The 17,634-nt window shown below is 40.0% G+C and overlaps 1 protein-coding gene across 1 annotated transcript; it reads right to left on the bottom strand.

The window, feature by feature from the left end:
- Window positions 1-402: 402 nt before the first annotated feature.
- Window positions 403-17,540, bottom strand: mrc1a (mannose receptor, C type 1a). The gene is made up of 30 exons (XM_042510327.1): window positions 17,347-17,540; window positions 16,855-17,256; window positions 15,501-15,674; window positions 14,874-15,029; window positions 14,674-14,787; window positions 13,571-13,711; window positions 13,289-13,471; window positions 12,233-12,390; window positions 12,038-12,154; window positions 11,826-11,941; window positions 11,423-11,571; window positions 10,153-10,352; window positions 9,950-10,065; window positions 9,780-9,855; window positions 9,542-9,686; window positions 8,385-8,423; window positions 7,046-7,209; window positions 6,845-6,909; window positions 6,659-6,759; window positions 6,420-6,559; window positions 5,517-5,625; window positions 5,236-5,408; window positions 3,289-3,394; window positions 2,927-3,159; window positions 2,674-2,839; window positions 2,425-2,577; window positions 2,229-2,345; window positions 1,312-1,470; window positions 1,201-1,233; window positions 403-1,091 (listed from the first exon to the last, which is right to left on the bottom strand). Exons 1-30 carry the CDS (start codon window positions 17,414-17,416, stop codon window positions 859-861), a joined length of 4,308 nt encoding a protein of 1,435 aa, XP_042366261.1. The 5' UTR covers window positions 17,417-17,540; the 3' UTR covers window positions 403-858.
- Between the last annotated feature and the right edge of the window lie 94 nt (window positions 17,541-17,634).

Here is a 17,634-nt window from a genome sequence, read left to right as displayed (position 1 = left end):
AGGCTTGATAATGCTCCGTAGTCTCATATAGCCAATTGTTAGCAACCACCTTTTGAAAAAACCTGTAAAGCCAGGTATTTATTGACGTATTTGGTCATAGAACAAAAGGTGAAAGTCTCAAGCCTCATTAACCAAGGCATCTACTAAGTAGTTTCAAAAATCCATTGATTTTGAGATGAGGGAACTGAGAGTGCTAAAAAACTAATACTTTTGTTTTAGAATTTAATTTCTGCAGAACCTTTTGTGATCCTCATTAAAACCTCTTTGTTTCTTTATATTCTTATAAAAACGGTTTAGTCACCTTTTTATATTCTTGACACATCTCTTAACAGTTCTTTGCAAATCATAGTTAAATGTTCTCACTCTCATCTATTAAAAAAATGTGCAAACAACTCAGTTTTGTTTATTTTATTTCTTTTATTGAGCTTCTATTTACAATGTTGTGAGCCAGAAACAGGCTGGTGAGCAGCCCGTGGGGAAAAATAACAAGCAACCCAGATGAGAAAAATCCGATAATTGCATTAATGAAGCATCCTTACAAGCATACTTTTAACTGGTGTTTGCCCTACAAATGATTATCTTGATTGGTAAAAGTAAAAAATAAACTGTACACATTACACAAATCACATAATCATGTAAATTTTGCTATAGATTGTTCACTCATATTATCTTGTCCCTCATTCACTTAGTGCAGTGCCAGTGCTTGTATGAATTATTATATAATAATTATGAATCATTATCTTTAAATTGAAAAACACCACAGGGTTTGTTTGACATTCAGTTCCCAGTAAAGTGATCCAAAACAAAGTATAAAACCATCATCTTCATAGTGCTGATTACCACTGATCTCTCGCCTCATTATGCTTGTTCATTCTGCTCTATGTTGGCCACAAGAACTTTAGTGTCTACAGGGGCTCGTATTGGATTGTTAAAGTATAATTTGTTGTCAAAGGTGCTTTCTCCCAATACGGGCGTGGGTATCCGTTTACGGAAGAGGAGGAAGGCACCAAGTCCGATCACAGCGATTACGACTAGTATTACAGCCACAGTGATGCCAGCAGACCCATGAGAGGGTTCTTTAACAACGTGAGCTGAGAAGGTAAAGCATACAGGAAAATGAAGTGACATTACATGAGTTTAAAACATTAAATAAAAATATTAATAAATGAATAATTAACCATATTAGATGAATTAACTTACCAACAGCTGGAGGCTTCTCTGTAGGTATAATAACTGAAAAAAATGCAAATACATTTTAGTAATTGATGACTAAATTTAAAACTACTGCACATAACAGCAGATTAGACTTACCTTTGGCTGTTTTGCATATGTAAGACTTGTATCTGCTGCAGCTGGCTGTGCCCCACAGTCCAGTCTCTGAGTTAATGACAACACATGACTCTGACTTTGACAGCCCTGTTTTCCAGTTGGTGTAGTCCACAGCGCTGTTATCAATCCACATCCATTCGTCTGAAACAAAGGAAGCCCATTAATGACCAATCCTGCACTCTGACACAGCTAAAGCTCCAGTGTGTGCCTCTCTTGTATTGTCATTACAGCAGATTCACAGAGCTACTCATCAAATTTTCCAAGAAAATTCAGTGCACTGTACAGCAGAAAACATTTTTAACCTGTTTCCCTGGTTGCTAAAATGATGCCAGCCAAAATTGACATTTGTTTGCTGGATGTCAGACACAACTGGGGGGCTCAGCCAAGGGGACTTGGCTTGGGAATTGGAGGGCTGAACCAAAAGCTTCAAAGCTTTTAGGCTTCAGTTTTACCATGGAAATCTATGTCCACGTCAGTAGTCGTAGTCATAGTAGTAGTTGGCATTACAATTGTCCGAACTCAATATGTCAAACATCAACAAATATGTTTGTATGTCTGTAAGTCTGTGTGCGTCTATATGTAAGTGTATGTTTATATATTAAAGATGAAGTTCACTGATAATTAACTGATTAGCTGAGAAGGGGTAGGAAATAACGAGTTAAAACTTCCTCCTACTTATGTAACATGAACATGTAAGATGCAATTTCTTGTCACTTATTTGAATCTTGCATAGGTTATCATCAAAATTTGTTATTGACATTTTGATTTTTATTTTCTATATTTTTCTATTTGTTTGTTTTACATGTTCAAAATATCTATCTATCGACCCATCCATCCATCCAGGACACTGCTCACCTTCTTTTTTCGCTTGAAAAAAACAAATTGCAAAACATGCTCACCTTCATGAGTCTTGTAGAGGCCGAGCCAGAAGGCCTTGGATTCGTCCTGCAAAAGCTCCACGTTCTGTTGTATGAACAGACTCTCCTGAGGGTCCTCTATACTCACCAGAGAAGCTCCTAATGAACAATAACAGACTGTCAAGATAGTATACACATATAAATTATAATCTTTTTGTCAAAGTTCTTCATAACGTACCCATTTTCAGACATTCAACTGAGGCATGGGCCCAGTTATCCACCACTGAGCTGAGGAAGGAGTAACAGTGGCCTCTGAAAGGTATCCAGGTTTTTCGTTTCTTTGGTTCTGGACACTTGCCGGGGAGCTGTGGAGGCTCGGTTGGTGCTATGTCTGATAAAGAGACAGGAGAATGCATTGCTAACCGGGCTTTGTGTTTGGATCTGTGCAGCATATAGTGCAGGAGAACTGATATAGAGACCATCTGACCTTGTGACCTCTTGCAAAGGGAAAAGTAGGTAGTGGTACATGGTCCTGTCTTCCATTTTCTGTCCACGTCCATATATACACAGCCATAGTTGTCTTTAGGCTCATTTTTGCCCCATTTGGTATAAGATAGATGCCAGTTATCGACCCACTTGTACCGCCCACCAGTCTGTGAAAAAAAACATATTACTCACATTTGTTGAAACAGAGTTAAACGGTTTTAATTTGAAATCCTGGTGCAGGTAGAGCCCTTTACCACATTGCTGTTGAGACCGATCCATACAGGCTCATTGTGCTTAGAGATCTGCAAGGTGATGTATGCCTGCATTATGGGGTTCAGGATACTGGCCAGATCTGCATCATCTGCTTGGCACTGCCTCCTCGCCTCATCCCATCTCATCTTCTGGGTCACAAGTTTGTAGGAGTCATTGCCAAGTTTGTAGAAATTCTTTGGTGACACAGTTGTGGCCGGGACTGCAATTTGAGAATCTTTGCAAAAACAAACACCATTTAATAAACAACACAGAGTGGAAAAAATCCTCTACAACATAACATTTATGTTGTCCCCCCATTGCCCGCAGACCCGTGATTATGTGGCTTTGCTGATATTTTACTAACCAACATTTCTTTTGCAGATGAAGCCATGTTTTGAGTGACAGTCTGCGACCTTCCAGGACCCTGTAGTTTTGCCGCTGCCGCCCACCATAACCACACAGTCAAACATCTATCAGACAGAAAAAAAACAGACTTTTTAACGTTTTTGAGGTTGCAAAGGAGGCAGGTTGTCCAATGGTAGAAGCAGATTTTCAGGTGTCTTTTGTAATCTTTTCATTTTTTTTTACACTGCAATCATATGACTCCCACAATGTGATCTCACAGAAATATGAGAAATGACAACAAGCTCTGAATGCTGCGTGATGTTGGTATGTACTGTATTAAATTACATGGTGGCAGGACAATTAGGTTTAGGCAACAAAACTGCTTAGTTCGTTAAAATATTGTGTACTTAAAACAGATTTGTGTTTTCAAGTTTGTTTTTTACAATACGTAAGAATATCATAGCGAAATAAGAACATTATGTAATATGATGCAGCTACGTAAAGGATGCAAGAACAGTACATTTAAAGAAGTATATGTTGAGTTTTAGTTTCGCATGCGTAATGAACAGCGGTCTCATTGGTGTTTCTTCGACTCATCTACCATCCCAACTTCCTCGCTCTTTCTATTACTTATAGGGTCATAACATTAACCACTGCCCATTGCATGAAATCTCTGAACCAGGGAATTTCTGTGTCCACCACAACCGTAGAACCTAATTGATTTTCTATTTGTACCCCTTCCATCGTGCTGGTAAATAAATTTCTTTTGTATAATTATAAATATAATGCCATTTTTTTGGCTTATTTTGCTTTTATTTGACAGGACAGAGCAAGTGTGAAAGAAGGAGAGAGAGGGGACGACATGCAGCAAAGGGCCACAGCCTGGAAAAGAACACGGGGCCGCTGCTGCAAGGACATTGCCTTTTTTACATGGGGTTCCTGTAATACCCACTAACATACCAAGCGCACAGCTGGCACGCCATTTTGACACAATACATACCACAATCACGTAATGTGATGTAAATTTAAATGGTGTTAAGAGGTTGTGATCATTTCTTGCATTTCTATGAGACCAGGTTGGACCATCACATTGCTGAGACAGGGAGTTGGATGGGTGAAGATTTGGGTTTTGATTTTGCAGTCCAAACAATCTTGGAGTCCTTAGTCAAATTGTCTGATGATAATTTAACTTGTAGGGGCAGCGGAAAATATTTCGGGGGTACTGTTGTAGTCATAGATTGTAAAAATAATGACCCATTATGTGAAGTCACCCAGACCCAGACTTCTTTTTTTTTTTTTGGAGCAGGAAGTGACCGTATTTGGATAAGAGGTTGGCGATGTGGAGGAGCAAGGGCTGGATCTGACTCACCGACTGCTGCGACACCCTGCAGACAGCCTGTCACTCAAACAGTCCTGTCTTAAAATATGTTATTTTGGGCCTTAATAAAATGCAAATGGATGAGTTATAAAAATGTCACCTTTGACAAGTTATTGTGGGTGTTCAAATGAGTTATAGGAACCAAATCTGTTTTATGTACCAGGCTGTAAACAATTTTATGTATGCTCTAAAGTTGGAAATTTGAACATGGGAGTTTATGGGGACTGAATCTGTTTTGGAGCCAGCCTCAAGTGGCCTGATGATGAACTGCAGTTTGGCACTTTCACATTCATCTTTCAGCTCTGTAAGATTGCTACATGAATAAATAATACGTGATAAATGTTAAGAAAAAAGCTAAATCATCAACAAAAGACAGCCGATCAGTACCAAGACTGCATTTCAGTCAATGCATTCTGCCTCTTTTTCTCTCCACACTGTTTACCTGCATGCAACCAAAGCCCCCTCAAACATTATGGGTTAATACTACTCAGACTACAAATTGAGACGAGAACACTTCCAATCCCCTTGCCTTAAGGTCCTGCATTCATATGCACATATGTGGCTATAGATATTAAAAGCTGAAATGACCTCATCCAAAGTTAGATAAATTCCATCAGGCACTGATGCTGGATGCCCTTTTGCCCAGTTGGTGTATGTGATGCCTTTGCCGTCTGTCCACACGAAGTGCATCTCCCAGTTGACATCATTCATGCCGATCCACAAATCTTTGTCATGTTTCAGCATCTGCATTGTCAGGAAGGCTAGAGAGGAGGACACAATTATTCGTCAACTCACTAAAATTGTGGTTTCATTACATCACTGCATGATGAAATGTCATTGTTCCAGACAGCCACAAAGGAAACACTCACCTTGCTCTTTCTCGTTGACGACAGAAACCAGATTTCCTCCCTGGTTCTGGCAGTACGTCCTGGCCTGCTGCCAGTTCTTCATGTCATTCCCCACAACTATTCTGTAGCACTGTGTAAACAAGATGAATTTGTACTATGTGTTAGAATAACAAGCAAAGGAACAGTTGGCAAACCAGTATGCATAGACTTTTTACAGGAACAGATTTAAGGTAATCCGAGAGTTTAGATCACATTCTGAAATTAGGAGGAAAAGCACAAAAACATGCAAAAGAATTACAAAGGGACACAAAATGACTTAAAAAAAACAACAACAAATTTATCTCAAAGAAAAACAAATTGACAAATTGACATAAAATGTCAAGAAAGACACAAATATAACTCAGAAAGACACAACATGAATTCAAAAGGTCCAAAAAATGGCAACAAAGTGATGCAAAGGAACTACTAAAAAAGACGCAAAACAACTACAAAGACACAAAAAATGACCTTAAAGAGATGCAAATGAATTACAGAGAGACAAGGAATGACTACAAAGACACACAAAACAACCCAAAAAAGACCCCAAACCCCTTAAAGAGACACAAAGTGATGTCAAACAGTCATCTAATGACAAAAAAGAGATGCATAAGAACTATAAGCAGACACAAAATGATTAAAAAGCAACAAAAAACAACTTGAAGGATACACGAAATTATCATAAAGAAAGACAAAACCAGAAAAAATGCCTAAAACTACAAAGAGACACATAACAAAAACAGGCAAAACCAGCACAAAATCTGTGCAACTTGCTCCCATTTAGGAGCAATAGTAGGGTTTTTGCATGTCTGTGCCCGGGGTCCCACTGTCCTATAATACTCCCATGTATTGGAGTAATATGTGTTGTATGTAGCGATACATTATTACCTTTCCTTGGAAAGCTATCCACTCTGGTGCACATCCTCCCTTAGGTATGGTGGTTGGGGCCATTGTTGTATTGACAAAATTACTGTTTCTTTTGCAAATAGATGGCAGCTCCATACCACAGTTAATATCATTCCAGTACCCTGTATGTGAAGAGTTTACAGAGAACAACATAAAAACAATAAAAAGAAACTATTAGCTAATATTTATCAATCTGGCACAGCATGCAGCATTAGACTCACCCATGCTCTTATATATGGTCACACAGTTTTCATCGTTATTAGCAAAGTTGGGCTCATTGTGTTCCCATGCGGTGTATATTACAGGGCTGCCATCCACCCAGCTGAAAATGAAATGGAAATTGCAGTTTAAAAATAAATAAATAAATAAAATTTCACACTAGATTTTGATGTGTGATTTTGATTTACCTAAATGATCTATCCAGATTTACAGTCATGCCAATGTAGTACTGTCCTTCTGTGCCTTTTGCTATCTGTTTCAATCAAAAACAATTATCACACGTGGTTTTCCCTACTTTTGCCATGATCATTTTTTTGCAAACATACAACATGTTGTCAAAGTAAAATTCATTGTTTAAAATTTTGTAAAGACAATTCTGAATTTCTTGCCCGTCTCCAGAGGAACTTCCTCTCGCTCTCCGCTGTAATGACCGCTAGATCACCAAAGCTCTTTTTGCAGACGGCTCTAGCAGCTTCCATGTCCAGCTTGTCATTGTTGATGAAATACTGTGTGTCATTGTATATCAGCCAGCCGTCTTCTGTGGTGTTAAAAACTGTAAAAGGAATCAGAACTTAATCAGATATTTCACAGATACAATATAAAGGATGAATTTGGAGGAAAAAAGGCCAAGAGTCAACAGCCATGCTAGCAGCTCTGTGAGGCAGCGGTGCTTTGAGCTAAACGCTGATGTCAGCATGGTAACAATATTTAACAATTAGCTCATTCTCACTCCCAACTCGTCAAAAAGTGCTGCTTTTTTCAGTGACCTAGGCTTCGGAGACCAACACACAGAGGCCCCTTTCTCGATTGTATGATATGCACCGAATGTGTCAGTTTTAGACGCAGCACACAAATGCCGCCACTTTGTCTGTGAACTACAGCATCAGCAAAGATGCTTAAAGCTCTGGCACACTTTTCTGCAGTAGCTATGATACACACTAAACTGCCGCTGGCAACAACTGTAATATAAAGAGTGAGAAAGTCTGAATTGGGTGGGCCTGAGGGCTGGATGTGAAACAAACTCCAGACTTTCACTTGGGAGAATGTTGTATTTTTTCTAAACCTAACTACAGACTTTTGTTGCCTTAACCTGTGGAAATAAACCTAAAAACAAAGCGTTTTGAGGGAAAAAAAAAACCTGCATATAATGAGCAGACACTGTACATCACCTGTGCAAAACATAAGCGTTTTTTAGAAAACACAATGCATGTAACAAGCATAAATTTACAGGTCATCCCTGGATGTCCAAAACTGACGCAGGAGGGTACCTAGTGCATCATATTTACATGTGTAGATTTACTGACAAAACTGCGAGATTTGACCAGTGGGGATGAGAACATGCTGATTTAGTCATAAAGTAAGGTAAAAATGTTCACAAATTTTTAGATTTTCCACCATAAGCCAAAAATTTAAGTGGATCGGGGGCTCACCATCAGCACAGGCAAATCAGGTAAATGTTTTTGGCCTCCCAGAACCTAGGATTGCCACTTCAGGGGATCGCCAAAATCATGAGGCTTTATCCTCTAGGAATGGTGAACGATACTACAAAATTTCATGGTAATTCGTCTCATTGCTGAGATATTTCAGTCTGGGCAAAGTGATGCACCGACAGAGCGACATTGCCATCACTAGAGCCACTAGCGTGATTAACAGAGCACTTGGTGATTGAGAGAGAGACTTAAGCTCAGTAAATCAGGTAAATAAAGTTGGGGCTGCTGAAAAACTTACCTGGTGTGGCTACGACAGGCTCAGGTTTGGGAGTCACACCTGCAAGTACAAAGAACCATGAAGAAGGAGCCTCAACAGCCGGGCAAAGCTCTACCTGAACATTAACTCGTGTTTTCAACTATTGTGTCAAAACTTGTGTGTAAACATATCAGATTCAAACTCTATTCAAACAAAATTTAAGTTAGCTGGCATACAAAAAGGGAGAGACAGGTAGAAAATGAAGAAACATACATGATGGTACCATGACACATCGATGCATATTAACACACTTGATTTTTACTAATTCAATGACTCTTCAGGCCTGAAAGATGTGATTATAAATTCATGATTTATGTTATTATAAAACTCCATGACTTTTTCAGGTTTTCCATGACCATGGTAACCCTGTGTATAAGGTTATGTATTTTTTATTTACATAATGTAATAGAAGTAAATATTTTAATGTGGACCGAGAGTGATGCTACTTTTGATCCAAAACATCTTGATCGCCCCCTGGTGGCTGGGACATAAACCCCACCCCCTCCATATCAGTGGATGGGCAAAACTAAAGAATCAAACTCCAAAAACATTTTTCCCAAATATGGTTTCTTAAGTGTTTGTTTTTCTGATTTTGGTTTCAATTAGTTATTTTTTGCTATAAAAAGGGGGTTTGATATAATGATTGACAGTGATAATCAGTGTGGTCACGATCAATGGCACTGCTGGTGATTGGTTAAACCGGTGTTTAGGCGGAAACTTTACCACCGAGGAAAATGCTACTGCGCAGATACTAACTCCAAATGACGCTGCCAGCGCAAGATGGCAGCAGCTGTTTCCGAGATATTTTGGCTTTATTTTTGCACAGTGGGGGTAAGTGGAGACTCATATTTATATATAGTCTGTGGACGGACAGATGACGCGAGACCAACGTTTGATAGATTGTCCAAATATTGTCCACATACTGCCCACAGTGAGATACGAACTTTATGCGAGCCAGGTCACTTAGGTATGTCGTTTGGCTGAACAGATCACTGCCAGCATGATCCGATTGTGGAGCGTACGGACCTGATAGTAAATGGGATGATCGGATGAGAACAGTCACACTGACAAGACACGTGTAACTGCAATCATAACTATTGGTGGACACATGGCTTCATGGAGAGACCAGTCGGAGTTACCTTTGCGTATCTGGCAGATCCAGTCGTTGTAGGATTCACAGTGCCGATCATTCCAGTGCCGTCCGTAGTAAAAGTTGACTTCTACACAGTGTTCTTGGTCATTGTGGTTGTTTGGTTCCCCGAAGCCCCAGTTCTCATGCTCAAACTGGACCACAGTTTTCAAAATAAGCAAAATTAGGCACTGGTTGAGAATAAGTGCGATTACAGCATTTTGTGATAACAATCAAGTGCAACATACAGGGGAGCCATCACTCCATCCAAAGCCTGCATTGGTCCCGAGGCTAAGGCCGATCCAGGCTTTACTAGAGTAAAACCTTGATGACAGCAGAAAACACCAGGACTGAATACTTGGATGGTTGAGCAGCATGATATAAATTCTGAAATGCACAAGCTGTTGAGCTAACATACGGATTGTTGCTCAGGTCGCTTGAGCTGTGTATGCTTAGCAGGTCTCCACCGATGGCCCTGCAGAAGTCTTGTGCTTCTTGCCAAGTCTTCTTAAGGCTCATTGGTTTTTTGTAAAGCTTTTCAGCGAGTGAGAAAGAAAAATGTGAGCGTTAAGTATTTAAAATCACACAGATTTTACAGTGAAGTTCAGTTTGTTGTCCTACTTTGTAGCAGATGCTCCTCCTGGAAGTGGGGTACCACCCGGACTCACAGCTCAGGGCCGGGGTAGTTGGTGGGACTGTCGTTACCATTACACCCTCTGCTGGTTTCTTGCAGATGTACTTCTCCTTGTTGCTGCAGCTAACAACATCCCATAATCCAGCAAAAATCCCAGTTGTCATGGCAACACATCCTTGGTGTCTGTCTTTTATTAAACACAGCAAAAAGTTATGTAGGAAATATTGACAAACTGACCACAAAGATATATGGTTTAAAAACAAGGGAGGTGTTATGGATTAAATGATGAATATAAATGAAAGAACTGATACAAAGACAGCACATATAACCTGTTGCATTAGACAAAATGAAAATGGTTAGAAAGCCATGGCTCAGTCGCCAGAAGAAAATATTGGTATCTTAAATTTGTATATTGCTCTTTATGCATAAGTGAAGCTGAATATGAGCTGACCCCAAGGCCCATGTCAAGCTGCAAACCAGCATTTGAGACTAAGAACAACAAAACTGGTTGTTTTTTAAAGTTTTGTTACTGTTTTTCCAGCAGCATTTAAGCCACCAAACATAGGTGCTTTTTAGCAGTGTTTCCACAGGACACAGTGCCATGAAAAGTGAGTTTAGTGATTTTTTACCAAGACTTATGTTAAGGAAAAGAATATTCTTTTCCTTAACATAACCATGCGGTTTTTGTGTTGGTGTATAACTTTCTAACTTAAAGTTTCAACCTTGCAGCTATATAATACAAAAACACCTGCCAAACACCCCTAGACATGTCCCTAACTCTCTTTAAAAAATACCTGCTTTTTTTTTTTGCTACAAACACAGCTACAAATGTCCTGAATTCTTACTTACAAGTGGTTGCTTTATCCACTAAAAACACGGCTAAAAACGACCCTCATTAAACTCTTACAAAAAAATAGATAAATAAAAAAAAAAAACCACTCGCTTTCGTTGTGTCAACCATAGCTGGAAATGTCCTGACCTCTTGTTGAAAAAAATACCAGCATTTGTCGCTAAAAGCTTAAACTAAATGAAAACACCAGTTTTTTTGGCCTTTAACAGTGGTCTTCCAGTGTCTGCTGCCTAGGCGTAACGCCGTCACCATCCTCTCCTCCTCCTGACATGAAATGAGCTTATATACATGTAATCAGAACTACATCATATGTATGACACAAATGTAACATATCCGTTGTTTGCAGAAACGTTTCTGGCGACTGGGCTGAAAGCACAGATGCACAGCTAAAGAGAAGTGTGCTGTACCTGGCATGCCCACATTGAAATGCGTGAACGTGACTTTTCTTCTGGTGGTCCACTTGAAGGTTTTTATGTCATCTTTGTTCGATAAACCTGTCCAGAAATACTTCTCTGGTCTCAAACCCACCAAACTGACCAAGAAAGCATTCTCATATCTGCAGAGAAACATTTAAAAGCAGAGAGGTGAGCAATATAATGACTTAATCTTCATTTTTAGATGTCAGAAAACAAAATAATTGGATTCCTCAAAATAAAATCAAAAACACAAACTATTTCCAGCTTTAAATTACATTTAAAATCAAACTTATTACAGCATTAAACTTGAATCTTTTTGTGTCAGATCCTTTTTATGACTACAATATGGAGAAATTCATACATAACATGAACTAAATAAGAAAATATTGCCTACCTATCACCCACATCCACAATGTGACCACCAGCCTCTGAGCATGCCCGCTTTGCATCATCAAAGGTCTTTTTCTCTGATCCAATGTTGTAACAATAAGAGCCATGTCTGATCGAGCCCTTTGGACGATAACAAACAAACACAGTGAGAAAACATCTGATAAAGGCTTCGATTTACACTTAAACTCACTATTTAAAGTAAAGGACATCACTCACAAGCTTGCAGCCTGGGTTCGCCTCCTCATGGGTGCCTTCAGCTGGTCTCGTGGACGCCTTTTTCTTACAGATGTATCCAAACGACTTCTCACACATGTGGTCAGCCCACCTCCCGTCCTGTACAGGCCACATACAGCAGATAAGCATCCGACTACATCACTGCATTCATCACCTGTTGCATCTGAAGGGCGTTACCTTTCCTCTGATGAGGACACAGTCTTCCTGGAGGTTGGTGGCGTGCGACGGCTCGCCAGTCTGCCACTGGGTGAAGGTAACGTGAGAGCGATCGGACCATTCAAACAACATCTGGTTCCTCTGATCGTTCAAGCCGATCCAGAGCACATCTGTCGGCACTGAGGTGTTTAAATGCACATGTAGATGTTAATGTGGTACAGTTTCTAACGTTTGATCTTTATTTTGTTTTTGTTCTTTAGATTAATACTTTGGCATTTTGGTAAACAGATGTATTTGTTGCAAATAATTAGATAAGAGAACTGATCATACTCTCATGTCAATACAGTGAATATGGAGCTACAACCAGCGGCTGATTAGTTTAGCTAAGCACAAAGACTGGCGACAAAATCCACTTACGAGCAACTCTAAAGCTAAGAAATTTAGGAGTAAAAACGACACGGTGGGGTTTTACTGGTATTGAAGTGACTTCTTTCTGTCTTGTTGTCACTACGTTTGTCAGAAGCAGTGACGGACTACTCAACAGGCCTACAGGAACAGGCCTTGGGGCCCAAAATGTCACTCAAATTAAAAGGTAACAACTAGGAAGAGACAAAAAAAACACAAAGAGATGCAAAAGAACTGCAAAAAGACATAAAATAACTCCAAAAGATGCAAAACAACAACAAAAAATGATTACACTGAGATTAAAAAAAGACTGAAAAAAGACTGCAGTCACAAAATGACTAAAACAAGAAAAAAATAACTCAGACACAAAAAGACCACAAAGAGATGCAAAGACTCTGCAAAGAGACATAAAATAACTACAAAGGGGGCAAAACAACCACAAAATGACTACAATTAGACAAAAACAACAGACACAAAATGACCCCAAAGAGACACAAACCACAAAAAAAAAAAAAAAAAAAAATCCGTCAAGGACTCAAAATGACTACAAAGGAACGAAAATGTTAAGACGAAAAACATTAATGTCAAGGTTAACAAAATAATTTAAATAGGATCCAAGTTATTGTGAAAACCAACAAATCAGTGAAAGAAAGTGACTTATTGCACACTTACAGTATCCAGATTGAGATATGATGAAGCTCTGCTCCTCTATATTAAGTATGCTGGCCAGATCTCCTCCCTCTTTGTGACACGCAGCCAGAGCGTCCCTCCACATCTTTTTAGTCCTCTCCAGGTAGTAACAGTTACCTGCATATGGAACCCAGTGACTGGGGCAGAAGCTGGGCTGGTCTTTACCTGTGGGGAAGGACAGAGGACATGTCTGGTTTGTACTGTGAAGACTCACTCTCATAATAAGCCAGATTTTAATAAACTGGAATTGTGTTGTTATTTTACTTGGTGGTGGAGGCAGGCTGGTGGAATTTCCTTTTCGACAAATGTAACCGAGTTTCTTGGTGCAGGCGCTGCTTTCCCATTTTGAGGCTTTTGCAGCATTTAGGGTTGCACAGGTGAGTCCGGGCTCTGATGACGGATGACCTATTCGAAACATTGATGCATGTATTATTTGTTTTTAATGTAAGAATTCATTGATAATTCATGAGGGCACTTATAATATCAGTCTCTCCAGTTATAAATATGTAGATCATGTAAAAGGCACAGTTAAAATGATGTGGTTATGTTTAGGTTAGACACAAAACCACTCAGATAAGGTTAGGAAACCATGTTTTGGCATAAAATATCTGGTTTAGTCACTACAAACACAGCTAGACATGTCACAAAATGTTTTTAAAAAATACCTGCACTGTTGTTACTCACACAGCTGGAGAAACCTCAGACTTGGTTAAAAAATAGCTGCTTTGGTTATTGTAAACACTGCAGGTCATGTCCTGAACTGTTGTTAAAAAACAACTTTTTTGCAACAAGCATTGCTGGAAATGTCCTAAACTGTCAGAAAAATACTCCTGCTTTTGTAGGTACAAACATGGCTGGACATATACCGAGCTTTTGTCGCTATAAAGACGGGACATGTCCAGAACCCTCATTAAAAATTATCTTGCTTTGTCACTACAAACACAACTAGAAATGTCCCAAAATGTTAAAAAACACCCACTTTTGTAGCGACTCACATGGCTGGACATGTCCTCAACCCTCGTTAAAAAAATACCTGCTGTGGTCGCTGTTAACCCTGCAGGTAATGTCTTGAACTGCTGTTAAAAAAAACAGCCCCTTTTTTTGCAGCTACAAACTATGAACACGCCTGGACATGTCCCAAACTCTCATTAAAAAACACCTTTATTTTGGTCTTAAACAATAGTTTGCTGCCGCCTGCTGTTGTTCGGTGGCCTTCTCGCCTAGGTTTCATGCTATCCACCATCCTCTCTTCCTTCTGACGAAAAATCAGTCTTATATACATGTAATCAGAACTACATCAGACGAATGAAACAAATGTAACATATCTGTGGTTTGCAGAAACATACTATTCTGGCTGCTTCACTGACCTGGAGCCCAGTTTAAATATCTGAAGGGGTTCCCGTTGCTCCACTGCCATCCGCTCTCAAAATCCAGGCTGTTCAGTCCGATCCACAGAGATGTCCCCAAAGTGCTTGTCAATCCTGCATCAAACCACATGTTTTAATACAATAAAGTTCCATAATATAACATTGTGTTGCCGTGGTAACTAATACAAGGCCGACTGTACCTGAGATGTACGACTGCTCATGCAGCTCTACGATGCTGAGGAGGTCGGCTCCTTGCTGCTGGCAGCTCTTCCTGGCCTGATGCCACGTCAACACTGACTGTACGTTCCTCTGATACTCGACCCCTGTGACCGGGTCAGTGTCCCAACCTGAGGTGGCTGCATAATGGACAAGAAACAACAAAAGTGATTACATTTATGAAGTAAAAGTAGTGTAATACCTGTTGACCTGAATTAATTTTAAGGACAAAAAGTATCTTAAAACGGAAACAAAATCAATGATTGAGAAACATCTTTTACACCCCTGTGAGGATTGTTTCATAAAAACAATAATAAAAGTGAGCCCGCTTTCTTTTTCTGTCCTTTTCCTGCCCCAGTTTTAGAGCAGTGTCAGGGGAAAGACGGGCCTGTGCTAAGAGGAAAACAAGGACAGTGCTATGTTGACAACTCATGAGAGGAAGTGGTAGTGTTGTTCTGCTGGAGGAGGTCACAAACCAGACCTGTCAGCACTGACCTCTTCAATGATAGCACTTAGAGAAATAACAGACACGATCATTCTGCAAGCTCAATAATCAGATTCTTCATAAAACCGTAGATCAAGTTGTGCTGATTATTAAAATTGTTTCCTACCTTTGGTGGGACAAAAGCCCCACTTCATGGTTTTATCATAATCTCTCTCTGTTGCACACCACAGCTGTCCGTCTGAGCGACCGTCCTTTGTGCATTCAGCGTACCACTTTTCCTCGAATTTAAATGGGAACAGACAGGGGACTCCAAAGGCATTGCCCCCTATTGTGAAAACCTCTGGGGAGACATGAATCACACATTTAAACATAATCATAAGCAAAATAAAAGATGCAAAGACTGCATATCAGCAACCTGTTACTCGATATTCCAAATGGCCAAAAGCATGCGAACACTTAATTATTACACCTAAATTTGTTTTTTGACGATGAGCACTTTTATGCTGCTACAACAGCCACTATTTAGGGAGGCTTCCCATAAGATTTTAGAATCTGTCTGCAGGGATTTGCGCCTCTTTAGCTACAGTAACATTAGCGAGGTTGTCTACTCATGATGGGCGAGAAGGCCAGTACATCTCAGAGGTGTTTGATGGGATTGCGGTTATGGCTCTGCAGGCCAGTCAAGTTCTTCCACACCAGACTTCAGAGGAGTTACTCTTTAAAGACCTTGCTTTATGCACAAAGGTGTTGTACTGCTGAAAAACCGCCTCTGTTAAACTCTTGGCAAGATTTAGACAGGAGATCCACACTGTATTAAAAGCTCCCAGTAATTTTTAAATGTGCAATGTTTTCGATTTAACAGATCTTTGTCAGCCATTTTCAAATCATCATCACAAAGCAGAACAACAACATAAAGATACAAACACATTAATATCTCATAGATACTGCTTGTTCTGCTTTGTGATGATGACTATATAAAAACATTTTTTGCAGGATCTTGTAGGAGCCCCAAGAAGATCAACCATCCACTGTATGCATGTGCCGCAACAGCTTTTTGAGTGCTTACACTTGACCACCTTTCTAGTCTTCTGACCAAACGCTGCAACTCGGGTTAGGCATTCAATATGTGAGCTTCTACATGTGCTCAGAACGAGACAACTCAGTTTTTTTTTCGATTAATTGATGACCTGCGCTATCTTTCAAAGCCCTTGCAACAAAAATTCTTGATATTTGCACCACATTGCCAATTGTTGCATTCTGAAAATCTTCAAACAGTTTGTAGATACTATAATGTTTTTGAAACCTTCAAGCCTAAGGTGCTCACTTCTCAGTTTAAATACCAATATTTTTTTTGGTTTAAAGACATTTTCATTAAAAACTATACTTCTAATGATGACTTTATTGCATTTTAACATATACTGCATCTACTGGTAAATAACTACGTCCAGACTTGTGAGAAGATGAAGAACAGGTAGTCTACTATGTTTTATTAAAACTGATTGTGTCCCTTAATTTCTTACCTTGAAACCCCTTCGAACAAAGGTCCCTTTTGGTTCCAAATATCCTCCAGCGACTCCAGAGCCCGGAGCCTTTGTAGATCATTATGTTCCTCTCATTGCGGTTGCCCCAGTTTAAGTGCAGGTCCTGGTCTTTCAGGCCAAAGAGGGTCTCATTCTTGCACTGCCAGTGTTGGAGCACACTGCTCTCATCACACTCATAGAGGACCACCTTCACCCAGTCTTTAATCTCTGTGGCCCCCAGACAGAGCTTGAGGGACAGGCTAAGGACACGCGATTCGGAGGCCCAACTAAACTGCTGGTTTTTGGCATGAGGATCACAGGGCGCCACTGTTACAGAGGTGGCGCTCTCCACCTTTATGCACTTGTTGTGGTTCTCGTTGTAGATCAGGAAAGAGCCAGTGTCTGGAGCAGAACAGAACACCATCAATGAATAAATTTACAATCCGATTGCACCCCTAATTTTGAAGTAGAATAGACAAAACGAGTACGTACCGATGTCTGCAGTGATGCAGAGGACCTGCAGAAGACAAAGGACCACAGCAACATTTAAACAGGGTAACATTATCCTCAGTGTGCAGTTTGGACTCAGTGGTGTAAGAGGTTGCAGGAGAGTTTTCCAGTCATGAGAGGAGAGGTCTGGTGTGTGCTAAGGTGTGCGACATGGAGCAACAGTGACACAGAGACATGGTGCTTTCCCCCCTTAATCACACCGATGGGTATCCTGTCACATGGTATGCTACGGTTGGTCAAATGACAGCAGTTTCCATGAGCTTCCACAGA

This window comes from Plectropomus leopardus, chromosome 21 (assembly GCF_008729295.1).
Source record: "Plectropomus leopardus isolate mb chromosome 21, YSFRI_Pleo_2.0, whole genome shotgun sequence".
Taxonomy (NCBI): domain Eukaryota; kingdom Metazoa; phylum Chordata; class Actinopteri; order Perciformes; family Serranidae; genus Plectropomus; species Plectropomus leopardus.
Note: the sequence above shows the minus strand (reverse complement) of the source record. Positions and strands in the feature narration are given on the sequence as shown.

Coding starts and splice junctions, on each gene's coding strand:
- mrc1a (XM_042510327.1), bottom strand. CDS start 17,416: ATGTTACCCTGTTTAAATGTTGCTGTGGTCCTTTGTCTTCTGCAGGTC. Junction 9,687..9,779: donor GATGGAGTGATGGCTCCCCT/GTATGTTGCACT, acceptor ACTGTGGTCCAG/TTTGAGCATGAGAACTGGGG. Junction 8,424..9,541: donor GATCTGCCAGATACGCAAAG/GTAACTCCGACT, acceptor TTGTACTTGCAG/GTGTGACTCCCAAACCTGAG.